Raw genomic sequence first — 25,795 nt, forward strand, 5'->3', positions numbered from 1 at the left:
CTCCTCGATGCAGAAAACTGCATCGTCGTTAAAATCGTGAAATTTTGTTGAAAATTTCATCAATTTTGACTCCAAATCATTCCGATCGAATGATCAGACTTTCGAGCGAATTTGTTCATCATTTTTTCGGTAGTTTTTCCTCGCAAAATAATGTGTTGCTAAACCCGTTTTTTGGGAGCATTCAAACGCCGAAAAAGAGTGAATTTTTCGGCTGATTTTGAGCGCGGTGAAACGCTGGCGTTTCTTTTTCTCGCAATTTTCCAACGCCGCATTTGTCCCTCGCGGGCAGAGAATAACGTTATCAGTATCGTTTTATTGACGATAGTTCGAATGGAAAATGCACGTTGCATTGAGCGCGGCGGTGTCGCGTGGGTCGCTCTCGAGTTTGGCGGATGCTCAATTTCTCAGCGGGGATAAGAAGCGCCTGCGTGTTGCGGATGGGAGCGGGGGCGAGATCGGCGCTTGCGTGGAGCGAGCCACCCCCGAATCAATATGGGGGTTGAAACGGATCGCAGCGCCATCGGCCGAGTCGCGACGAGACGGAGAGGCGACGAGGGACCGAGAGGAAGCGTGACGCAGAGGGGAGAAACCCAGAAAGAGAAGAAAAAAGGGAGCAAAGTCTGCGACCCTCGTCGGTCCTCATCGCGAAACGACGGCCGTGCTCTTCGCACCTCAAGAATGGCTGACACCGAGTTCGAAGAATTTCGCCACTATTTCGAACGCTTGCCTCAACACCTCAAAGCCCCGATTTCCAATTACACGTGAGTACTTGCTCCAAACGTTAGCGCAAATATTGTTGCTCCATTTCTCGCAAGTTCAGCCCCGTATGATAACTGTCAGGGGTGTGCGAGTTCGAGGGACGAAAAGCTCGATCTGCCACTTTTGTTTTTCTTTATTTTCCTGTTCCTGTTGTTTTATTTTCCTTATTATTCTCCTTGTCAGATTCGAATTTAAAGCTTTCTTAGCACGACCCTTTTCGCTCGTCGTTCCCCATGAGAGTTCGACGAGGGGGCTGCGAGCATTCGCTGACGATTCGTTGGCCCGAGAACATGTGGGTCAGTCAAATAATCTGGGTTAATTTGACGTACGTTGCCGCACCGTCACATCTCGGAATAATTGGTCGAACGATTCGTGCCCGAAACTCCGCAATTCTGTCCCGTCGACTCCGCAGCCGACTGCGGTGCAGTCCGAGCCGTTTGTCCCCGTGAATTTTTCACTCTGTCATCCAAATTGGTTTGCCCCAAAAGCTTTGCTAGCTCCGAGCTGGCCAGCACTTTTTTCAGATTCCCGATCGATGCGACCGAGAGCATCTTCAGCCGGATTAATAATTGATCAGGGGTGCGACGAGAATCCTCGCAAATTCTCGTCGGGGAAGTGAGAAAAAATCGATTAAGGAAATGCGGATTATTGGAGCTGGGAGTGCGGCAGGTGGATACAAAACAATGAAAACGTTGCGAATCAGTCGCTTTCGAGACGACGAAAGTCGAAGATAAATTGGAGGAAAATCGAGTTCGCTTTTCCGAAATGCCACTTTTCTCGTCCTCAACGTTACTCCGTTGAATTTCATGCTTTTTTCATCCTCCCCAGGCTCGTCCACGATGTCACGGTCGATGATTCGCCGACCTCGTCCCAAGCGAGTGACCCCGAGATCGGAAGATCCTGCACGGGGATCAACGCCGACTCCGAAGACGAAGACGCCGTTGTCGCTCATCGGCACGACAATCAGAGCGGTCACACTTCCGCCGATGATAGCGAAGATCTCGATCAACATTCCTCCATCGTAGCAGACAGTGATTTCAGGTATAAAAACGAAACAGGAATCTTCAATTGTAAATTATTCTATGGATTGGCACGATTTCAAAAGTTGCATCTCAGCATGTCAATTTTTCTCAGTCTAGAATATAATTTTCAAATCCAATTTTCATTCGTTATTTATCACGAATAGCGAAATAGTTGGTGATTTTTTCAAGCTTTTTTCCCATTCTGATCGCTCGCCGCCTCAATTTTTCTCATTCCGTCATTCGGCATTGAAGTTTGCACAAAAATATTCGATTTTTTGGGATCGTGAGCACGTTTGTTATACAAAAAAAATCTGCTTGAAACGAAAACCACCGAACGAGTAACGATTCTTGTTTGAAAATGGTTTTTTCTGCCGGATCAATTCGAGAAAAAGGAAAGTGATGATCGTAATTTGAGATTGGCATGAAAAAGAAAATGGTTTTTCATTTAGAATAGATTTGTGAACGAAAATTTAGTTGATTTTAAAAACGACCAATTGCTCGGGCACTCATCGCGGAAAAACGAAATAGTAAAGGAATTTTTGAGCTTCTTCCCGATTCTGACAGTCCAGCATCCAAGTTTTTCTTGTTTCATCATTCAGCATTGAAATTCGTCCGAAAATATTGGATTTTTAGAGACTTTAAGCACGCTTTGAAGATTGATCAGTTACTCTGGTTTAAAAAATGTCTGTTTGCAGGAGAAAAAATCGGAGAGAAAAAGTGATTGTAGTGTGAGATTGGCATGAAAAGAGCATTATGCAGTAGTTTAGTTGACTATAAATCGGCCTGCGTTGGTTGACATTAGCTTGTTCGGTGGGCTGAACAGCATCAACAGGATTCGAGCGTCGGCGGTGTACGGCGGGGCGCTGGGAAGCAACGGCGTTAATATAATTGGGAATAGCAACGGTGGGCGGGACAGCGTCGTGAGTGACATCGGGGACTCGTGTTCGAGTTTGACATCTTGGCCGACCCCGGAGCACGTCCCGGCGAATCGTTCCGGAAGCTGCGCGAACGAGCGGCGGCGGAGGCGTCTGCCGGAGATTCCGAAAAACAAGAAATGTGAGTGGAGTCATGAGCGGGTCGGGAAGACCGTTTCCCGGGGAGAAATTCCCCAAGAATTTTCATTTTCTCACCTCAATTACGATCGAGTTTTATCCTCGGATGTAAGCCAATGCAAAATGAAGCTAGAACAATCTCAGTAGCCGGATGAAAATCAATCGAATTTGAATAAAACCGCAGCGGGGCTGTGATAACCGCAAGAACGAAACGCGAGACCTTTTTACCTTTTTATCAAGGATGTTAGTCGCTGAGGATCATTCGTGTCGAAGTTACACACGAGGCTCGTCACAGTCGCGATTCATAACTGGAGATCGAGTCACAGCTGAATCATTTCTCCGAGCGTTTTTTCGGGTTCGAAGTGGAAAAATCGATTTTCGGATTTTTCGGGTTCTTTTTCCTCTTTCATAAATCTTCATATATACAACATTATTTGAAGTGAATTTAATTGCGCTCGATCCTCCGGGACAGGTTTAAGCAACGGACAACAACACGGCTCTCTGCACACGTCGACCTCGTTGGCCGACGAATTGGCAGGTGCAACAGGCTCGAGTCGCCCCCATTTGGTGCTACGGAAATGCCACCCTCGCTTTCGTCACGAGGACAGCTCCCCCGACAGCGAGCGGATGGCGACGGACAGCGGACACAGCACTGCTCACTCTCCTGACAATGGACCAAAAAGTGTTTCCCCGATACCGTGCAACTCTCGCCAAAATACCGACTCGGTATCGCCCTCGAGCACGCCTGGTAAAATCCGTAATTATTCGCCAACTTTTCGTATGTATTAAAAAATCGATCGAGGTCACTGTGGACAATCGAAAATCATTTTCGTTGCTTTCCTCGTCAGTGAGCTGCATATGTTTATGTTTCGAATTTGCAATTAATGAAGGTAGTGGCGGTGTGCCGTTTACGCAATTAGAACTCCTCGAGGCTACTCATCGCGGATTGCACAAATTCGTTCCCCGGCACCACGACGAAATCGATCTCGAAATCGGCGATCCGATTTACGTGCAGAAGGAGGCCGACGATTTGTGGTGCGAAGGTAAATTCGAGTCACTTCGACGCGGACGATTTCTTCGCAAACTGTCATTTTCTCTCCACCTCAGCCAAGTTTCTTTCCGACAATTCGTTCCATTGGAAAATCATTCCGAGTCTGAAATAAATCGAGGCATCCTGACCGTAGGTGTGAATCTGCGAACCGGTCGCCAAGGAATATTCCCATCAGCCTACGCGGTCGACATGGATTACAGTGACTTCGATCCCTCGACCCCGAAAGTCAAGCGGGAACGTTACCTCCTCGGGTATCTGGGCTCGGTCGAAACCCTGGTGCACAAAGGTACGGGGGTCGTGTGTCAAGCGGTTCGTAGGATCATTGGAAACTCGTCGCAGGATTTGCCCCCCTCGCAGAGCTGTATCCTCGAGGTTTCGGACCAGGGACTTCGCATGGTGGACAGGAGCAAGCCTCCGGTGAGTATCGACCAAGAAAAGCTTCCAGCTGACCTTGCAGTCGAAAATTATCCGGATTTTGGTCCAGTTGGAAAATCCAATTCGATATTTTCCTCGAAATTCCACCGAATTGAATCGAAAGTCTGAAAATAAATTTCATGAGAAGATGAATATTTTAAAACGATCCGACCAAGAGATGAAAAACAGAGGAATGAAAATTCTCATTATTTTTGTTTTAATCCAGAAAAACCAGGGACCGTGTCACGATTACTTTTACTCGTTGAAAAATGTATCCTTCTGCGCCTTTCATCCACACGACCACCGGTATCTGGGCTTCATAACGAAGCATCCAACGCTCCAGAGATTCGCCTGCCACGTATTCATCGGCCAGGATACGACGAGACCGGTCGCCGAAGCTGTTGGGTAAAGAATTGCTGATTGAGTGTGATGGCGAGTGTGACGAAGCGGGCACGAGACGACTGGGTAACTCTGTTTTTCTCCTTGTAGACGAGCCTTTCATCGATTCTATACGAAATTCATTGAGACTGCTTTCCCCATCGAGGACATATACATCGAGTAATAACGACGGTAGAAATGCCTCGAGGATCGAGCCTGAAAGAGGAGAAGAAACCCTTGTAAATAACGAACCCAAAGCTAGCTGTAGATACTAATGAAACTAAATAAACGCGAATCAAAGACCCTGAAGAAGCGCCCGCGATTAGCGTCGGGTCTCTCCACCGAGCGATTTTTCGTTTTTACTATAAACATATAAATCGTATACCGACACTGTACCACGCACTTACATTTTATTTCGGCGTTATGAGCCGAGTTTGAAAGAATGATTAATTAGGAGAGAGGAATTAGGAAAAATTGTGATTCGAGAGGATCTCGATTCCAGAATCGAAGAAAGAAGTTCGATCATCCAGAACGATTTCGATGAGAGTCAAAAGTCGTAGAATTCTATTGAAAATCATTCCATCACCGGACGTCAGTATTATGCTGAGGGATAAAAATCCTCGATTTTCTTTTTTCTTCACTTTTCCCCAAATCTCAATCGCTTATTCCAAGGGAGAATGAAATTATGAATGTAACGAATTACGGTTACGCTCGTTAGAGGCTAAGTACGTCACACAATCGTACGCGTATTTTCATATTTTTTAAATGGTACGGAGGAGAAGAGAGGGCAAGATAATTAGAGAATTTGTGGAAATTTGGTGGAAATTCATTTCGTTTGATCATTGAATCGCTTCGATTCTTCTCGTTTCTCACTTTCGTCATTATTTTCATCCGTTTATGAACCTCTGATCCTGAGAAATGTATGCGCAAAACTAATACAAGTCTGAGTATAAAATCTTTTTTTCTTCATTTCACATTTTTACATCCTCCAATTTGATCGGTGCCTTTCGACGAACATTGTTAATTCTCTCATGCGTACTCGCGATCTCGAGCATTGATAACTCGTTTATTCTACCGCTTGCCGGGAACTCCGACTCAAAATAATAACTGAGAATACAAATGAAAAAAAAAAGAATCAATAAAAATTACACATATTAAAATATAAACATATGTGAATTGGTGTTTCTCCGATATCGGCTCTACTATTCTCATTTCACGAGGGTGTTGATCAATAAAAACTATGACATTTATGCTTTCGTCGATGCGTGAAAAAGAACAACCCTCGATACGTTTTTTTTTATCGCTTCACCAAACTTTTCAACGGTAAGTGAATAAAAAGATTTTTTTTATTATTTAAAACGATATTTTCGTCTCAGAGATTTCGCCATTGAAACTCAACCCGCAAGGGTTTCGTCAGGGCCCATTTGTATCGTTTTAAAAAAACGAAGATGAGGCACGATTAAACTTGGTTATCGAAAGAGAGCCATTTTCGAGTGCAGGGTAGATTGGGCTGGTTTTTGAGCTCGTTGCAGAAGTTCCGTGGTCGAAAAGCAGTCGCAGAAGTCGAAGAGGGACGATGTCGAAGCACTGAAACACAAATTACAATCGAATGATTATAATAAAGAAGTTTGTGAGTAGAATAAGAAGGAAAATTCTGTCGTCGATTGTTCGAGGGGGAATGAAAAGAATTGAATAATAAATTGTTGACGAACCTTTCGTTTAATTAATTCAATTTATTTACTCATATTTATCATTGAGGTATGGAATTCAGGTGGTATTTTAATAGTAGCGAAAACACTGAGATTACAAATATGAAATATGTACAAAAATCTATACGCAATTAGTACAGTGACGCTGTGTCGGTATCTCTTACTCGAGAGAGCGCGACACCCAATTGGATTATTCAGTGGCGTCGCGTCGTTTCGTTAAATCTGTATCTGAGGTTAAGTCGACTCGTTAACGAGCAATGAATTGTTTCCTCGGATAACACGAGCAGGGTTGCCAGGTTTCTATCGCTGTAAACATTATTTTATTCTGAGTGTAAAGTGAATTCGGTTTCACCCTCGTTCGTATCGGCGACAAACAGGAAGTCGCAAAATCGATCAATATTTTCGAACATTGTCACTCTGGAACGAGGAAATTGTGGCTTCGCACTGGTGGGGCAAAAAATATGTTTCTGTTCGTTTCTTTTGTTTTGTTTTTTTTTCTTTTTTTTTTCTTTTATCAATTCAGTGCATACGAGTCATTTGACAAAACACGATGATATTTTCACACATACACACGCACATACATTCCCTTTACAATGTGAAGATTCGCTACGTGGGTCGTATTATTCGTTTTTTTTGCTCACTTTACTTCCATTCTTTCTATGAAATTGGTCAATTTGAATTTTCTTAAAAAAATGTCGTATCTCCATTTTAAAATTCGTTCGACCTTTTCTTTACTTTAATTACGTTTCCCGAAACTCTCTTATTTTTTTATCGTAACAATTGACGAGAAATTTCATTCATTTTCTTGTTTTTCTTGTTGTCGTTTTATCTTTACTTTTTCACCTTATTTTTGCACCCATTTCGCTCGTCAAACGAGTTGCCGCTTATTTATTCATTCATTTATTTATTTATGTATACTAATGTCGGGTGGACTCGCTTTAACTACCTCGCTAAAGCAAATTAAAAACCACTTACTTACGATCAACAAAGTATAAAATATGATAACGTATTTACAATACTATAAAGTTAGACTTTATTTCAATTATTCGTCTAAATTTCTAATATATTTATGCTTATGTATGTTTTCGCGTGGCTTTCTTCCTGGTTTTTTCTTTCTCTCTCCGTTTTCTTGGGTCATGCTGTCTGTATCGCGTCGGAGAGTCGCGATGAAACTTTGAATTTTTTAACCGGCCTGCAAAGATCGACAAAGCCTTTTTTCTCTTGTCACGGTGGTTCAAAATTTTCTTATTCTTTGCTTCTGAGTGAACGAATTTGTGGTGAATGAGCGAATATTCTAAAAGAATACTTCGAGTACTCTGCGCTACATTTGTTTTTTGGTTTTGTCCTTCGTTCAGAATTCACAAATAAAGTTACTTTTTGTTACAATACATTGAAAATGGAATTTGACGTTTAATTATTTTTCGCAGACATGAAATCGGCCGGCTGGTAGACATTTTTGGGGACGTATTTCGGGGGTTTTCGTGCCATTTATGTCGTTCCTTAAAAAATGCGGTAGTCGCTGAGTATACTGAAACATTCAACCATTTTCGGATTTTTACGAGCATCGATTTTACAATGACGGAGTCACTCGAAAAGTATTTTGAAAGTATTTGAAAGGGAGAGTGGGTCGACGAACGGTGAGGCAATTTTTCCTTTGTCGTTTGAAATGAATTTGTCGATTTTGATTTTTTTTTCGTTCCATTCGCATAATTATTATTTTTTACAATAAAAATATCGTTGGTGCGAAGTTCCAAAGTCGTTTTGAGTTCATAGTCACTGAAAATCAATATCTACAAAGTTTCGAAGATGGCTCAATGGTTTCAGAAAAACTGACTTCCTTCTATTTATGAGCTCAACCAGAAATTTGAGAGTCGCAACAATTGACAATATTTCGTCATTTTTTCTCCTTTAAATTTCATTGTAAATGTGCGCTCAATTCGCGTTTGAAAAGCAACTTTTATTCCTTCTTTGATTTTTAATGGTGGCATCGGCATCCGTGTGGAAAATTGTAATTGAGTTCGAGAGCGGGAGTGATAATTTTTTTAACTCATTGCACATGTCCAAAAAACCGTTTCAAATTCATTTTCATATCGTGGATTCATCAATTCAAATGATCCCGTGTCGCCATTGTAATCACGATCGTTAAAAAGAAATAAAAAGAACAAACAAAATAATAATCGCAAAAATCAAGTGGATTGATCGAGTTTCGATTGCACGATAATTTTACCAAAAAAGCACGATCTCACTTACTTTTTCCACACCTAGTTGAGACCGTTCAAAAATTCGTCAAAACCAGAGAAAAACACACACATACACACTCACACATACACACCGAAAAACGAAGAAAAATCGGTGGCATTGAAAACATAATCGCGCGTCATTTTTTTTCATCAATGACAAAACTTTACGAGTTTTCAATATCAATAGTACGTAAACAGTATTAGTTACACCAGAGACCTTAAAATCTAAAACGCCCAGGGCGTGCGTAACGGTAAAAGTTCGCATCAACTTCTAGGCTATTTTTCTTGAAAAATCTGAATTTTCACCCGTGGAACATTACTTGAGGGCTCCTTTTTTCATTCGCTCCTACACAATTTCGCTAGAAGAGCCCTCGATCGTAGTACTTTCCACTTTTCGGATTAACTTCTGTGGCAAGAGAACGTTAGACTTCATTCAACACTACCTCTCTATCGGATTCTTTATGTTTCTTCGATTTGTTTTTTCTCATTTTGTCCTTTGATTAGTACCGTGTACCGGGATAGTCCGAACTCTGAATAACGTTATACTACACCTAAATGATAATGATGACGATGAAGATGAATAATTAACATAACATAACATAATAATAATAATAATAATAATAATAATAATAATAATAATAATAATAATAATATATTTATGTTCATATATATGTATACGGTAATTATAACATTGCAGTCTTATGATGAGCCAATTAAAAACAATGGCAACGATTAATTTTCATTATGATTATCATTGTTTCTCTTCCTTCTCTGGTTTTCGCCATTCGTCGTTTGTAAATGAGCCTTAACATTCTTACGTCTCTAATAAAATGGATACGATTCATACGATCGATATTTTTCTCTCGCTCTTTCCTCAAACGTATATTATTTCACGTAGGCATCCATCATTGCGTCGAGGTAGCTTCATTTCCTTAGTTCTCTTATTTTTATTATTATTATTGTTGGTATTATTATTATTACTATTATCGTTAGTTGAAATCGTGTTGATTTATTTGAGAAAGAAGTGCGCGATCGCGCGCGTTATAGCGTTTCTCGCACTGCTTAACACCCTGCCGGGCGGAGAAAATATTTCAACGGAAATCGTCGAGTCCTGAATGCTTTTGCTTTTGTAAAAGAAACGAGGAAAAGAACAAGAATAATAAAAAAATAAAAACAACGCGGGATTTTTTGCTTCCCGAACACGCGAATCTTCGATTGGCGATTAGAAGAGGATCTACTGATGTTTTGTTTTTGCACAATTTTATAAAAGAATGGCTTTTAAAATTTTGCTTATTTTGTTTCGCAGTACACTTTTAGACTTTGAAACAATTGAATTTTGCACGAAATATTTATTTGTCCGCAGTTCGACACTTCCATTGCACAATTTTGTTTCACTTTTAATTTTTCTTTTGTGACTCCTTTAAAAAGAATGATTGTTTTTGTGTGTTCCATTTTTTTAGTGACGAATTCATCCCTGTCCCATAGTAGGGTTTTCTTAAGTGTAGTCCTTCATCCCTTTTTTTGTTATGACAATTTAGTTGTTACTTGAAGAATGATCGATCAATGATTGAACGAAATTGCTGAGCGAGTGAATCGATTATTCCTCGATCAATTTTCGCTCTCCATTCGTTTGTTTTAATCGACGAAATCGTTATCACTCTATCGCGGGGATTTCCACGCACGAGGAAAATTTAAACGAAGCACGATATGCGCGATTTTGCTGGAGAGTTTCAAATGATAAAAATCATCATTTGCCCCAGTGATGGTGATTCGCTGGAAATTGCTTTATAACTGAGGCAGAACGACCATCTCTTAAGACACGTCGCTGTCCTTGAGCCGCCCTCAAACACCGATGTTTTGCTTCATCGAGTTCGTCTGCATGTTGTTCATATGATCTTGCTGTATCGTTTGAAGCATTCGAGTGTTTTTCGTGTGCTCCGCCTGCGAATCAATCGGTTATTCATTGAAAATGCAAAAGTGATTGGCACTATTGAACAAATGCTTTGCATACAGATTTGGCTGGCGCAAGTTGGAGGAATTTGAAAAAAAAAAAAGAAAATAAGAAAATTACCCTCAATTCGATCAGTGTTTCTCGTGGTTTAAAGAACTCAGATTGAAAACCGGGTGTTTGGAGCTTGTGTTCGAGCACCGTGAGCTCGTTCGTTTGGAGGGTCATTCTGTTTTCCAGCTCCATGTGCGTTTTCTTCAAACCTTCGCTGACTGCTTGCTGTAAAAAAATGTTTGATTTTTAACCGAACCGATAGATCGTGGCTCACTCAGAAATAGCATGATAAAAAAAATAAGAATAATCTTGGAAGAATGTGGAAATTGCGAGCCGAACAAGCTTGAAAGTATTTCATAGTGGAGAAAAAGTGAACTCACGTCACTGGTAGGAAATTGCTGAATCGTCCTGTCGTCAATATTTTCTGAAACATCATAAAAAATAAAAATTGTAGTGAATCTCGAGTGGTAGGAAGATGAAAAAAGACATGCATCATTTGCAACGAACGTTCAGACGCGAAACATCAACAAATAGAACAACAATGCACGTTGAGAATCGTAAAATAATAACGGGCAATATGTTGACGAATTGCGATGAGAGAAACTCACTTTCGAAGCCAATCACAGGGCCCAAGTCGTCGAAAATCTTCATAAAATCTACAAAACGACCGAGACACAAATCGTTACGAGATTTTGTGACTTGGATTATTCTTTCAATCTTATCCAGAGTTTATTCTGACATTACGAAAACTCGAATCGAAAGATTAGTTTAAAAACTTTTCCGTTGAGACAAAAAAAAGAAATTTACTGAAAACTATTGGCAAACTTGATTTTCTTCGTATTTTTAAGACGTTCCCATGAGAAAATCGTTATTTTCTTCGTTCGCTATAATACAGAACTGTTTTTCATACCTGGATTGTCGTTCAATTCGGAGCTGAGAAACGAATCGCTCTGGAGGTCGGGAAAATCATCTCCGTAAACGGTCAAGTCGACGTTCGAAGTATTAAGGGGTTGATAATCGATGGGTAAGTCATGGAGACTCGGGCAGGGTGAGTCGGTTTCGAAACGAGCGTTGACTTCGTTGCCGTTTTCCGTGGTTCTTTCAGATTTGCAAATAATTGGACTCTTTTCAAGCATTTGATCGTCCTTGTAAGCAGCAAAAGGAGGGAACTGGTTGTTCGGTTCGTAATGGCCAATAGACGAGTCATTTTGATCGAGATTCGTCGTAATTTTCGTTCCGCAAGTCCCGACGTTTTTGTTCCCGCGACGTTTCTTGGTGCTCGAAATCGGTGTTTCATTGATGTTCGGTCTCTTGATCGCACAGCTCTTCGAGCGTTGAATCGTATCGACGTTTCCATAATCCAGCTTTTCCATCTTAACGTGGGCGAACATGCTCTCGGGCTTGCCACGACTGGATGGTTGTACCGTAGCTGTAGCGCACGGAGGTTTAATCAATTCTCGATTGTTCGAAAGAGAACAATCCTCTGTCAACATCGACGACGAACAACTCGAGCTCGCTTCCGATTTGTAATAATCTTCGTCACGCTTTCCGTAACGCAAATTCGACGCAGTACTTTGGGAATGGAAGAGCTTCGGCTCTTCTGTGTTGAGATTCTACAACAACCGGAAAATCAACAAAGAAAGTGAGTAAAGAATAATATCGAGTTTCGATAAGATAATAAATTGTGCCAAAATTCATACTGCAATAGCAAATGCAAGTGAGAGATTAAAAGAAAGAAGGAAACTCACTTCCGGCATTACTTTCTCGGGGAGGCACCGCGCATTCATATTAGAAACATTGCACCGTCCTTGGTTACGTGGTTCATCAATGTCCCTGGAATTGTCACCTTGCCCCCCCGAGTGTGTCGAACCCGGCGACGAAACACTGTTCTCGCGTTTTATACTTTTGTCTTTTCCATTTGAGGGTAAAGGACGCTCGATGCATTTAATGCCAATTTCATTGGCGTGAATAGACGCTGGTGGAAGATGTTGCGAAACGCAAACGGCTTTCATAGATTGTACGTCCGGTACGTTCGACGAGACATTCGATAATCCGTCGTCCGAAACCGGTCGCAAGGCGATGTCGCTGATTAGACTATTTATTGCGTCGTCCAATTGCAATGGATCTTTCACCGCGACTTTTGGTGTAACCGGTTGAAGAGAATTGCACTAAAATTTAAAAAAAAAAAAAAACATCCTAAAAATGTCTGCAATATAGAAACGCAGATTTTTTTTCTTCATTTTTTCTTTCTTACTTGGCTGTTCATCGTTGCCGAATATCTCGATTTCATTTCGTTGACAAGCTTCTCGCCTTCTTCTTTCCTGGTTTCAATGAAAAAAATTAATTTTTATAAATTCAAGTATAAATTCAAATGAAAAAGCTTTTGCACACTAAAGTTTGCAAAAAATCAACGATTCCAATAACATTGATAAATTGCGAACTTTATGTGCAATGAGTGAGTAGTTGTGGAAGAAAATTCAAAATGAAAAAGAATTTGATGACTCACGGGACCGAAGTATTGACGCAAATGAAGGATTGGAACAAGCGACGATCCTGGTCGACCTCGATGTACGCATGAGTACGAAGATAAATGTATTCACCGGTTTTCGTCTTGAGCCTATAGCACGACGAGCCGAAACCCTCGCCTCGATCGTACACTGGAAAAAGGCAGAAAAAAAATGCTTTAAATAATGAACAATTCTCAGGCGTTTTTGATTGTTAATCGTTGGCGTTTTTCACTAACTTTGACGTAGCGCAACAATAGTCCAAAGCACGTCCTCAGCGTGCATGTATTTAAATGCGCTCATGCCCGAGACCTCGTGGGTCATGTAACCAGCGACGACGGATATTCGATGATCGCAAAATATAATACGACCGTCAACCAGATGACGCGTCACGTACTCCTCTTTGTTCGCCTCCAGCAACGACAATTCGGTTATACGCCTTTTCCTCATACGTGCAATGCCCACGAAAATGATGTCGTTGCTCGTAGCATTCGTTTCTGTTGAATTAAACAGCTCCGATCGAGTCACAAGTTTTATTTTATCGCGGACGATTCAGGGTCAATTTAAAGATACTTGAAATATTTAGGTGCCCTGAAAACTCGTGTTCGAATGTTGTCGAACGAAACGTGCGTCGGAGTCAAAAGTTTATATTTTAAAGCACGAAGTGTCTCGAGGCGACGATTAAAAATTTTGTCAAGTGCACGAATCGTTTCAAGGTAACCAAATTAATAATTCGATGGAACACTGAAAAATTTCGACAATTTAATCATGTCAAATTCACGGTTTATCAACGATCATTTCAATGTTGATAGAAAAAGCAAGTCGAATCGAATTCGTAGAAATTCTGTGTCGTTACCGTAGAGGCCTTTTTGATTCTTTCCCGCACTTCTGCAGGCTTCCGCCGGCCTCAAAAGCCCGCTAATGTGCAACCACTCGTACTGAGTGTGTTCTCGCCTCGAAGCTGCTCTCTGTGACATTCTCAGATCGAAGCTTCGCCTCTCGTCACCGAATGGCATTTCGTTTCCACCGATTGGTCTTGAGTCCTCCGACTCGATTGAATCCTCTCCTTGGGATTCTGTCAGCATCAGTCGATTCGTCGATTCGCTGGGTGTCAAATTTCTAGCGAGCTCGTCGTGGTCTTCCGGGATAACGTAATTGTAGATCGACTGTCCGAGTAAATCGGCCTGCGAAATAAAAATGTCATTTCTGTTAATAATCCATTGCTTTTTAACAATTTTTACCAAAAAATCGTGCATTTTATGAAGAAAAAACGGTTGAAATCGATTTTTATAAAGTTTCAGATTGTTTCATTGAAAAAAGTGATTTTTTTTTAAATACAAAATTCGATATTTTCCGATCAAATGAAACACCGGCATTGATAAAAATTCCTCGTGTACGTAAAAGTGGATACGGACTTTCTTGAGTTCCAAGGTACAGAGAGAAAGAGAAACTTCGGGGAGTAATGTGCACGTACTTTTCGCAGCGGGACATCGGTGTGTATAGTGAAACATTGACAATTGGCTTGATTGGAGCGCCGTGCGGAAGGCCATTTCATTAATATTTATTGTTTTCCAAGTTCATATGAGATACGTCTCGAAGAATCAAGACTTCGTTAAAGGATACTTGAGAAATTATGGTTAAGAAGTCAAAGACGTTATTCGTCTTTCTCTTTTAGTCTCAATCTTTCGCGCTATTTCTTCCTACGCGGGAGACTCCGTCTCAGCAGCGTAAGTTTCCAAGGTTGTCAACATCCCGTAAAATTATGAAATTGTTTTGTCCAAGATTCTTGAAAAATTTGAATAAATGTGAAGAATCGAGGGTCATAAATAGCCCAGTGATTTTTATACATTTTTATAAACAAAAATTTTACTTTGAAAACGAAAATGAAAACCAAAATGTGTCCTTGATCGACGAGCCCAAAGAAAAATATCAATCAAAACCCCAAATTCCATCAAACGACCATAAATTTTTTCTACTCCTTTTCCATTCTTATTTCAGAGAGTAAAAGTGCGAACGTTTGAGTGAAAAATCGTTCGGCGCATGGCCGCTATATGATTGTACGCGTGCAGGTAAGGCCACACGTGCGACGAGGATTTTCAGGCTTTGCCTCAAGAAGAGTCTGAGAATAAAAACCCGACGGGGTTCTCATTTCCCGCAGCCTCCTTCTCTACCTTCTCTCTTTTTCAGCTTCCGACACACGACACACTCGATCCTGTCTCGTTCCTCGTTTTTTTCTTACTATAATAATAACGATATACATATATGGACAGGATATTGATAGAGTTGTCACATCAAGGATACGCCGGGAGAGTTGCGGATACTTTCAATGCTTCGCAAAGTCACATTGATTCGGGTTCTCCGAGTCTTTATAATGATCTGTCAGTGGCCTCTCTCTCTCTCTTTCTTTCTCCGAATCCTCCTCCTCGTGACTCCGACGAACAGGGGCTACTTTTTCCATCCTTTTTTTGTCCCTCCAGACTCGTGGAAACCCTCAAAATTCCCAATAATTAATACTTTTTTAACAATTATTTTTTGCTTTGCACGAGGAATCACGAAGTCTGAGCTCAATAATCAATGATCAATAAAACTCTTGACTCTAAAGCAAATATCTAGTAAAAAAAAACCCTTAAAAAAACTAAAAAAAAAAAAAAAACTATATTTCCATAACAATGTCGAAGATTCTGTTTCGAAAACGTTGAAAATAGCGATAAAAATGTATGATTCACTAAATTTGTTTGCAAGTTTGAAACTTTTTGTAAACTGATGGTTTTCGTATACCAATAATTAAGTTGTCTGTGAAAATTTTCCGGTGATCCGGTTTAATCTGGCCGTACAGACCAGGAAGAGAGAGAGTGAAAGAGAAATTGAGATTGAGGATATTGTACAGGATTAAATGAGAATTTAAGTTGGCTGGTGTGGGAACAAGGGACAATGCAAGAGCATCAACAACGACAACAACGAGGAAATATGGTGTGAAAGGCGCGGCATTACGGTAACCATGGAGGCGCACGCGTTTCGGTTGCGCTCGCGTGCACGTTTGATCGATAATTTCCAATTTCATTCTATATTTGTATATAGAGCCGTATACAGAATGAAACTGCTGCGATTTTATCCCCTCGAAAAGAGGTATAAAAATGTATCACCGAATTTTCGAGACCGTCGCAATTTGGCTGATGAAAGCGTAGGTTTCTCTCGCAAGCTGAAATATCAAATTGGTTTTTTGTGCATCGAAATAAAAAAATAATGAGAAATTACCTGAGCGTGTCCGAGATACTGTTCGACTTGACGACCTACGTAAACAATTTTTCCAGTCGAAGTCACAACCAGCATGAAGCCATCATTCTGAACGAGAGTCTGAAACGAGAAGAATTCAATTTAATAAAAATCAAAAGTTTTCAATCATTTTTTTTTTTTTCCATTTTTCTTGATACGTGGCTCCGTTTATTGATTTATTTTTTCCACGCAAATAGTTGTATCATTTTGTGATACACATTTGAGTGAGAAATTAATTATTCGTGGAAGGAAAGATGCGATTACGTAAGTTGAACTCGCGCACGTGTCACTTTGATCGAAGATGAAAAACATCGTGTCAAAGACCCCTTGTTCTTCGGACAATTAACTGCATCATCGTCAAACCAATAACAACGTTTCTTCATTCATATTTACAAACTAAATGCAATTGTAGCAACATTCGAGCCAATCGACGAAACACGAGAGTATGAAAAATGCCAGTGATTGCATAAAAAGGTCATAAAACACCGGAAACTCTCTGTTCTCGTGGCCACGTTTTTCGTTGGAGATCTCACCTCAAACAGGAATTTCTCGAGGTCGAACTTGTCGAATTTTCGGGGCAGGAACGATTCTTGCCCAGTTCCCAGAGCTGTGGAACAACAAAGGAGACAAGTTAGACGATTGAATAAAAATCTTTCGACGAGATGATCAAATTTTCAAGAATTTCGTGCTCCGACTCAAGTTTCTTTACGAAAAATCATTCGGTTCACGTTTCATGATAAAAAAAAAGTCCATTTTCACCATAAAGACTTAATTTGAAGGCAAATAATGAGATTTCGAACGAGAAAATTGGAAAAAAATGGAATTTTAATGAAATCTACTTTAAAAGAGATTTGGAAATCGAAACTAAAAGATCTTTTACCGTATTTGGTTCTCAGGTACGTAGCTGCGAGTCTGAGGATGGATATTTTGTCGAGTCGTCGGGGACTTCCGGCGACAGTGGGCACGAGGGCAGCCATATTTGAGATATTCGTGTTGAGATTGTCGCGACGTTGTTTTTCCGCCATATTGCGCGAAGCCCGTGGATTGCTGCAACAAAAAAGAGCAAAAAGAATATAACGAGTGATCCGTACAGGTATGGAGATTCTGTGGTGTTTTTAAACGCCAGGACTATTTAAATGTGTGAGTACAAACACGACAAGTAAGCAATGCTCGCTAATATTTGCGTCGTGCTCTCGCATATCCGGGTCAGATTTCTTCCGGTGCATTCTAAAGGCACACGTGCCGGTTAGCGAATCGTCGGATTCGCACGCGCCTTCCGAGCCTTCGAATTCCCGACTTGACCGTCCATAAACGTGTTTTTATTCCATCTGCTGCTGCTGAGACGAGAATTTCATGATTTTTCTCAGACATTAAGCCCTTCGTGAGTAATTGACACAGAAAAATCAGAGCCTCGTTAGCATTTCCTTCGAAGCCAAATACTTTTGTTTTCGAGCGATGAAAAAATGGCGATTTAAGCAAAAATCGAAATTTCTCCCAAGGGGAAGGTCGCGGAGCCGTTAAACTCTAAAATAGTCGCTAACCAGCTCTCGACTCTCGAGCTCCTTCGTAATCTCTGTCGATAGTGATGCCAAAAGAGCGAGGCGAGTTCGGGATGCGACGAAGCTGCCAGAGATTTTGTGCTGCGCTACTCCTCCGTGGCAGCGTAAAATAATCGGCCGAGAACTCTCCCCCTGCTGGCAACACCGTCGCACTCTGCGCTCCAAGACTTCTGCGTCTCTGGCGATCAGCCCAATTTTACTCGCTCGAAAAAAACCCCGCGTCTTTTCTACTCGTATTCCCACCCAATTCCTTCGTTAATTTTCATATCGAAATCTATATTTAAAGGAATACGATGTGTCACCAAGTTTTGTAGTCAAACTTTGTATTCTCATGAGCTAAAATGTTACAAAAATCGTACCGAAATACTTTTGCCCCGATTTTTTCACTCGCGCCTCTATCAAAGTACGCTCTGCAGAGGTAAGAAAAATCGATATTTTATAAAACTTTTTTCATTTAACGAAATTCGCTGTAATCGGACGAGAAACTCGTTCGCGAGATCAGAAATCGAAAGAGTTTCGAACGACCGATAAATTGCTTGATTTTTTCGAATTCCGATTACGCTATCCAGCAGATTCTGAACCCGCGAAATGAGAGAATATTTTCGCAGCAATTTTTCTAGGGACAATTCGAAATATCGAAAAAAAAAACCAGAAAGACGAAAATGAGAACTTTCCAGTTGTGCCCTCAAATTTTAGTAATTCAAATTTTAGTAATTGAGAAAAATGTTGTCAAGTTTTTCACAAATTTTTAGTCCAATTTGCGCTAATTGGATGAAAATGAAAGGAGGATAATTTTTTTTCAACTGTCGTCTAAATAAAACAGAGTTTTCATTGAACGTTGAACGAAGTTGTTTGAGAAAACCGTGTGGGAAAAAAACGGTAGAGAGCATAAAGTGCTCGATGGAATGTACTATAAACGAGTTTTTCTTCGAAGAAAAATAAATGCTGAAGAGAAAAAAAGGGGATCGGGGGTGGGGGTGGAATAAAACGGTGAATTATAACGTACAAAGGCCGCTCTATGCGCCCAACAAATTGTATAATCTATAACAAAGTTTTCACCGCGGGTAAGCGTGCCGCGGCTTTTCTGGCTCGTGAAGCACGAATAACGTTCGGAGAGTAATTTAACTCAAGAATTCGCAACACAGTTACGTGTTAAGTGGCTCGTAATTGACTCGTAACTCGTACTAATAAAAAATCGTGAAAAGAGAAGCGAGAGCGCGTGCAAAAATATTATTTCTCCTCCGAGAATGAACGTAAAAATATTTTTGTTCCTTCGAAGTCTCGGGGCAAACGCGACTTTCGATTGTTTCCAACTCCGAAAAGAAATTCAACTTTTTCACGTTCCAAAATATGTGAATCTCGATTGTTCCTACATTGGAAAATCGACTCCAAACTTTGACTGTTTTCAGAATCGAAAATTTCTCGATTTCCATTGTTTCCAGGTGCCAAAACACGCTTGGGTTCGAACAGTATTATTTTTCGAGTTTCTCCAAAATGTGTTGCTCCCAGAAAAAATAAGACTTAACTGCAATTCTTTGAAAACAGTATTGATTTAATGTATCGATAAGCTATCACCGCCGTCGTTGGATCGTATCGGGAGCGCGGTAGTTGAACATTGATCGAAACATTGAAAAGAGCGAGGTGCGAGCTGGAGAGGGTAAAAAACTGATTTTATATCTTGGTCAGAAGATTGTACCGATTCCATTGGAGAGCGATAAGTAGGAGCGTCGCATCGAGATTTGTCCGGGACAGTTTTTTCGAGTAGCAATTGAAAGATAAGTCGAAAGCGGAGGGATAGAAAGTTTCGAAATATTTATCAGAGCGTTTTCATCGATCGAGAGACCCGGTGGAAATGGGAGTGGAATTTTCAGCGGGATGGAGGGGCATAAAAAATGAGGGAAGCAGGAAAAAGTAGGTGAGATTGAAGAAGAGGCTTCTTCATTGGCAGCCATGAAGGGACGCGCCTTTTGGCTCGCAGTTTTCATCTCACTCGCGATGGGATGAAAGCCAGAGGGCCAAACGGATCGATAGCTTGCGCTTGTGTCTGGCGACTGGCATTCAACCCCAAGAGAACGACCGCCGCCCTCTCCATCCCTCGTTCCAACTTCCCCGGTGCCCGGAGCGTGTAATTCTCGTGCTGCTGCTGCTGCTGCTGCTGCTGCTGTTCGAGAGTGTGTCGGTTTCTCGTTGCTGTGCTCGCAATTTCAAGGGCAAGTGGTAACCATGGCCATGGCGAAAGCACGAGGGTGCAGCGACGAAAAAAGTTGTGCACGCGGGCCGCTGCATCGAGCGGATGCAGCGAGACTGCTGGCTCTGCTGCTCGCCACGTTTTTCCATGTTTTTTAATGATCGAATGTTCTCTCCAATAACGACTGCGAATAATAACTTGGAACAGTTACTTGGACGCGGAAAATTTTCGAGCTTCGAATCCATCGACCAAAATGATCATTTCGCAGGGAATCTTTGAGCTCGTTTCAAAATTGAGGTTTCTTTTATTTTTTATTATGAAACATTGCTCCAATGATCCAGTGGATAAAAAATTAGAAAAAAGTGGCTCCGAACGGGATTTTTGGGGCCGTACATTTCCAAAGTCCCAAGCTCAACGGCCGGATGCAGACGTCGAATATGTAAGGATGAAAAATACTGGGCTGGAGTTGAAAAAATTCTGTTTATTCAGGGACGAGAAATGGAGTGAATTTCTTTGATCCAAGAAATGGGAGATTCGTCAGTTAAATGAGTGAAAAAGGAGCTAAAGGATTGTCGTTTCACTGGAAGACAGGAGGATATTGAAAGAAATCGTTTCATTAAAAAGTGGAGGGTTTTGTAAGTGCGAGTGTTTTCTATTCGCTTCGAGAGGTTTGAGAGAAAGAAGAATAGCGTCTCGTGGATGCTTTGAGGAGAGGAGACAAAGCACAGAACTGCGCATGGCCCTGGAGGCTGCATATTTCCCGTAAAGTTGTTGCGAGCTACAAGTTTATGGGGGAGTTTGAAGCGGGAGGCGATGCGAAAATAAAATGAAATAAAATGAAGGAGAAATAAAGCGTTATTTGCAACGCCGAGTTATCACGTCGCCGTGGGCGAGCCGAAGTCCGAGCTCAACAATTTTATTTTTCTGCACAATCGTCGCCCACGCGCCAAAACGTCGTTCTACAATTTCTCAATTCCCCCATGAACCTCGAATTGTATGATGGCATCGCACGAGACATGAAAATATCTCGTGCTGTCTGGGGACGAAAAAAAAAGCAGGAAAAAAATAACGAAAATGAACGCATTTGAAAATCGAATCGATTTTCCTACGCAATTTCCATGGTCTTGGAACAACGAAATCGTGCAAAAAACGACGAGGAACAAAAGAGAAAATCTTCGTTCCAGTATTTCACGATTTTCGAGTCCAACGAATCGTCGGACTCGAAAAAAGTGATCTAAAAATAAACGAAAACGTGATGAGGAGAAAAGACTTTCCAGACTGATCGATCGCGTCGTCCGAGCAGCTGGGAAGTGAAAAGATTTGTGAAAAATCAAGTGCGCCGAGAAAGAGCCTGAATTGGGCACCGCTGCATTCGCGATCTTTGCACTGGTTCCCTCGCATTTATTTGGATTTGGGATGGTATTCGTGTGGCGGAGGCGACGATGTTGGGTATGAAGAGCGGAGTGGAGTAAGTTGGTGTGAGTGCGGCCGAGGGCCCCGTCCGTTGCCTGCCTCACTGTGAGCCTGCGTGAGTCTGTTGGGCGAGTCGGAGCGCGGGGTTAGCGTTAGTCGCGATATATTTTTTTTATTCTTCTCTCCGTGCGTGTGTTTTTTTGTTGTTTCGTTTTATCGACATAGATATAGAAACGGTGGGTTCTGAGTCAGCGCGGATGTGCGGTCGTCGACCCTGCGACGAGTACGAAATCTGAGGCGCGCACGCGGAGCGAGGAATCGTGACTTTTGTTATCCGGCGGCTCCGTCGGAGCTTTCGGTGGGAAAGAGTTGGCTATTTTCGGGGAAGAGTATTACGCGGGCTCTCGGACGTTACATGACGGAGCGCTCATGCTGCAATGCTGCATCTGCTCTGATCCGCGGACGCAAAAATCGACGGGGAGGAATCGACGTGTGTATACGTTCGTGTTTTCTCGTACGTACTCAACGATAATTCGAGGTACGAGGGTGCTCGTCAGCGCTCCCAGTCACGTAGCTCGCTCGAATCTTCTTTTTGTTTTTTCGGGCAGCGGCGCTCGCGCCGCCTCGCTCGCTCTCCCGCTCCGTCTGGCACCGACGAGCTTTTTCTTTTTTCTTCTCCTTCTCCCAACGCCTTTTTGTGTCTGTCTTCCCCCTCGGGCGATCTCTCGGTGTGCGATCTCCGCGCACCGAGAGACCGCGCCGGGGGCGAAAAAATGACGCGGCGGGAGGAGGAAGCGAAGGAAAATTAGCGGACCTCGGGACGAGTGATTTTTCAAAGCCGGAAAAAAGGAAAATATTCGATGCCGGTGAAATACTCCGAGGCTCGAACAACTTCGCGGACTGTTGCTACGCCTGGGAACCGACGCGAGGAGCCTCCGCACTCTTAAAACTCGCGGAGTCCTCGCGTCGCGGGGTGTCGCCGGCTCACATCGACCGCACGGATCCCACCCTCAGCTTATTCTTTCCTCGCTCACTTTTCCCTCTGCGTTCAACATCCCGCAGTTCGAACTCATCGGGCCGCCGGGAGGCAAAGTTTTTCGCATTTTTTCCAGCAATTATTTCACCTTCGATCCTCTTGTTCGATCGTTTCAGTGCGAAGCTCGGTGTAACGCTCGAAATTCATTTGCCCGTTAGATTTCGAGTGTTCGGAAGGAGAAAACTGAGCGTTGATCGACGAGTCGAGTCGACGTTTTCATTGTGACACGTGTGACGAAAATTTGATGAAATTTGCGGTCTCGGTAATTGAGAAGGCAGCAGAGCTCGCAAACGAACTTTCAAAGCTGTGCGACTCCCATGGAAATTAATATCGTCAGGTTGTTACGGGAGTTCGGAACAACCGGCGGGGGGAGGCGGAGGGATCTCCCGTGGCAACAATCAAATTCGTTCCCGTTTCGACGAAGCCCTCTCAAAGGCCGCGGTGGAAAACAACTTGAACGAGATTTTCTCGTTACTTCGTTGAAAAGCAGCCGGAGCTTGCGACCTTGACAGTGAAATATCCCGGGAGGCGTAAACGCCCGGAGCACAAAGCTTTCGTCCGTGCGTTCTTTTTATCGGTAATAGAAAAGTTGGAGGTATCGACAAGAACCCGCCGCCGTCGTTTTCCTTGCTCGTGCAAGGAGCAAGTAAACCGCAGCGCGATTCCCGATTCTCCATTAAATTGGAGAAAAAAGGCGAGCTTTTATGTGGCTTTTTCGTCTGATCGGAGCTCTCTGAAGTTTAGCGTCGATTCGATGCGCGAGGAAATGGAATAAATTATTCGGCGGGAGTTTTCGATGCTACTTTTCACCGCGGAGAAATCGAACGAAATAATGCCTCGACGTTCGGCATTCCAATCCCGTTGAATTTCATATAGATAGAAACAAACGAGCCGGCTCCAGGCTACGTAATGAGTGATAAAACCGCTGTAATTTGTCCGAGCATAAATCCAGGATCAGTCCGCGGAACGACGAGCGTATTTTCATGTCGCCGAATAAACCTCGCATTTTCATGGAACAATTTGTCTGCATTGCCGAGCTGATTTTCCCATTCAGACTCCGGCGTCTCGACGTTTTTTATCTCCCCGGGCACTTTTTTATCCCACGCAGCCATCCTCGTCTCGCGTGTTTTCGCGCGGCCTTTTCTTCTATACTCGGCAGCTCTTAAGGTGACTCATTGAAAACGCATTTGTCACTCGTTATTCCACTTGTTTACGAGTCTGGGCGATCTTACATCATCGCACGCAGCCCAGTTCAACGCGCTCGCAACATTTTTCCTCCCACCGCGGTCAACCGAACGAGGTTCCTGGACAAAAATGTCTTTGAAAATGAATTTCGGTGTTCGATCGGTTTCGGGCGGGCGAAGCGAACCAAAAGCTCCGAACGAACGTAATTCCAAGTCCGTTTATTGGCAAGGCAGAATTTCCAGAAACGACGAAACGAAATTGCACATTTTTCTCGAGATTTTCAACTTTGTTGTACGTTTAAAATAGTTCGGCCGTTCTACAATTATAGTCAGGCTAGCACTTACTTTATATTGATTAAATTGAAGTCTAAATTATTAATAAAATTAATAAACACTTACATTGGGAATATTTTTATCACGAGAATCTCATAAAATGCTATAAAAATATCATAAAAAATCACATTTGTACTTGACTAGTTAACTATTGTGTCCGGAACTTTATAATACGCATAACCCAGGGAACATTTTTATTACCACCGAGGAAAAAGAATGGTCATTTCGTTACAAAAAGTAAAGCTACTAGACGAATGAAAGCACGTGAGCCAGTATCGAAAATAAATTTGATGAAATTCCCGCGATTCCCGACTTTGTCCGAAGTTCAATCAGCTGTTAACAGCAGTCCAACGTTATGACTGACATCCGCTTCCGACGCGTAAAAAACTTAAGTTTTTTCATGTTTTCTTGCTTAAAAGCTGCGCGAGGTAATGTTTTTTTTTTTAAATAAACGAAATCTGTGATAAATTTTCTTCACGATACAAATTTTTCCGAAGCTCGAACACCGTAAAACTTTTTCACGATTGTAACTCAAGATTGTAAATGAAATAATTGCAAATTTTGTCCCGTAATAAGGAATTGTGCTTATCGTGATCAGGGGACCTTAAGGAGTTTCGGTACAGAAGTCAAAATATTAAGATATTGATCAAATTTGGTGATAATGTTCTTCAACATCAAGTGCGAAAACACAAATTTTTTCAAAATTTTCTTCTACTTAGTTATCGAGTAATTACGCATTAAAGCAGATTTCTTATGCCCGGAATGTATACCTATATATATGGAAACGCTATGCTTATACACGTAAACTTTAGTGATCAATTACTCGATAACTGTGTAGAAGAAAAATCTTAAAAAATTTGTATTGTCAAATTTGGCACTAAAGAATATGTTGAAAAAATTGTATAAAATTCTAAACTTTTTGAAATTTTTTATGTTTTTAGCATGGTTTAGCATGGCAACATTGTATCGCCTGTACCGAAACTCCTTGAACTGTCATTTGCCGCAAAAAAGTGGAGCTTCGCCGTACTTTATCGAACGGCCGAACTACTTTAAGCGAGACTTGGGAAAAAAATGAATGACGAGCAGGAGGATCGGCTTGAAAAAATGGATGGAGAAGTTCGTGGCTGGTCTCGAAATCCGTGTTGGGTCGTGCATATTTTTTCAGAGTCGCTGCGAAGAGACTGTTTCGGAGGATTTCAGGACTCGCTGCTCCGCGAGCGATTCGTGCCCGTGTCGAGATCCGCGCACTCTCGATCTTTGCCCGTTCGGAATTGGTGTCGATCGAAGTCCAAGGCTCCGACGAATTCGCCAAATCTTGCGATATTTATTCCGCAATATTTTCGCAGTTATCGGGCGCTCGCCCGGCTGTGATTCGACGCAACGCAGTGAAGCTTAAACGATGGATGGTCGAGCCAACACTTTCGGGGTGTTATGGAGGCGAACTATCGACAGGAAAGTTCATCAAGCTTTGATCCGCTGCTCGGACCTTCCTCAACGTCGTTTCAACAAATTTTCGTATCGCGATGAAAAGCGATTGGAAAATCGACTCTCCCTCACCGGGCTGCGTCAGGATCGTCGAACATTTTCGCCCAAGTTCGTCCAACTCGATCACTCGCTCGACTTCGCTTCCCGCGACGCAGCTCGACCACAAATTCCCGTTTTTTCGTTCCCCCCGTTG

At 42.0% G+C, this 25,795-nt stretch overlaps 2 protein-coding genes across 7 annotated transcripts in view; one reads left to right on the forward strand and one right to left on the reverse strand.

The window, feature by feature from the left end:
* The first annotated feature begins 569 nt into the window (after positions 1–569).
* Aplip1 (JNK-interacting protein Aplip1) lies at positions 570–5,926 on the forward strand. 3 transcript variants are annotated; one of them, XM_043429733.1, is made up of 8 exons: positions 570–761; positions 1,588–1,800; positions 2,584–2,837; positions 3,306–3,590; positions 3,724–3,876; positions 4,018–4,301; positions 4,525–4,703; positions 4,788–5,926. In XM_043429733.1, the coding sequence occupies exons 1-8, from the start codon at positions 679–681 to the stop codon at positions 4,858–4,860; spliced, it is 1,524 nt and encodes a 507-aa protein (XP_043285668.1). In that variant the 5' UTR covers positions 570–678; the 3' UTR covers positions 4,861–5,926. The 3 variants fall into 3 exon arrangements, with proteins under 3 accessions (XP_043285668.1, XP_043285670.1, XP_043285669.1); XM_043429735.1 differs by having other exon boundaries at positions 571–761; positions 2,605–2,837; XM_043429734.1 differs by having other exon boundaries at positions 572–761; positions 3,306–3,581.
* Positions 5,927–6,389: 463 nt separating this feature from the next.
* The window catches only part of LOC122416704 (circadian locomoter output cycles protein kaput-like), a 46,486-nt gene continuing 27,080 nt past the window's right edge, over positions 6,390–25,795 (reverse strand). For 2 of the 4 annotated variants that reach the window (XM_043429730.1, XM_043429728.1), the window contains 13 exons: positions 17,285–17,451; positions 16,938–17,011; positions 16,387–16,485; positions 13,988–14,315; positions 13,371–13,628; positions 13,134–13,284; positions 12,882–12,948; positions 12,376–12,795; positions 11,538–12,240; positions 11,236–11,283; positions 11,008–11,051; positions 10,697–10,852; positions 6,390–10,566 (listed from right to left, as the gene is read on the reverse strand). In XM_043429730.1, the coding sequence (XP_043285665.1) occupies positions 10,468–10,566; positions 10,697–10,852; positions 11,008–11,051; positions 11,236–11,283; positions 11,538–12,240; positions 12,376–12,795; positions 12,882–12,948; positions 13,134–13,284; positions 13,371–13,628; positions 13,988–14,315; positions 16,387–16,485; positions 16,938–17,011; positions 17,285–17,451 (2,614 nt within the window). In that variant the 3' untranslated portion in view covers positions 6,390–10,467. Of the gene's footprint in view, positions 10,567–10,696; positions 10,853–11,007; positions 11,052–11,235; positions 11,284–11,537; positions 12,241–12,375; positions 12,796–12,881; positions 12,949–13,133; positions 13,285–13,370; positions 13,629–13,987; positions 14,316–16,386; positions 16,486–16,687; positions 16,836–16,937; positions 17,012–17,284; positions 17,452–25,795 lie in introns of those variants that run through there. The other 2 variants (XM_043429729.1, XM_043429732.1) reach the window with 2 other exon arrangements.

The sequence above is a fragment of the Venturia canescens genome, chromosome 10 (genome assembly GCF_019457755.1).
Source record: "Venturia canescens isolate UGA chromosome 10, ASM1945775v1, whole genome shotgun sequence".
Taxonomy (NCBI): domain Eukaryota; kingdom Metazoa; phylum Arthropoda; class Insecta; order Hymenoptera; family Ichneumonidae; genus Venturia; species Venturia canescens.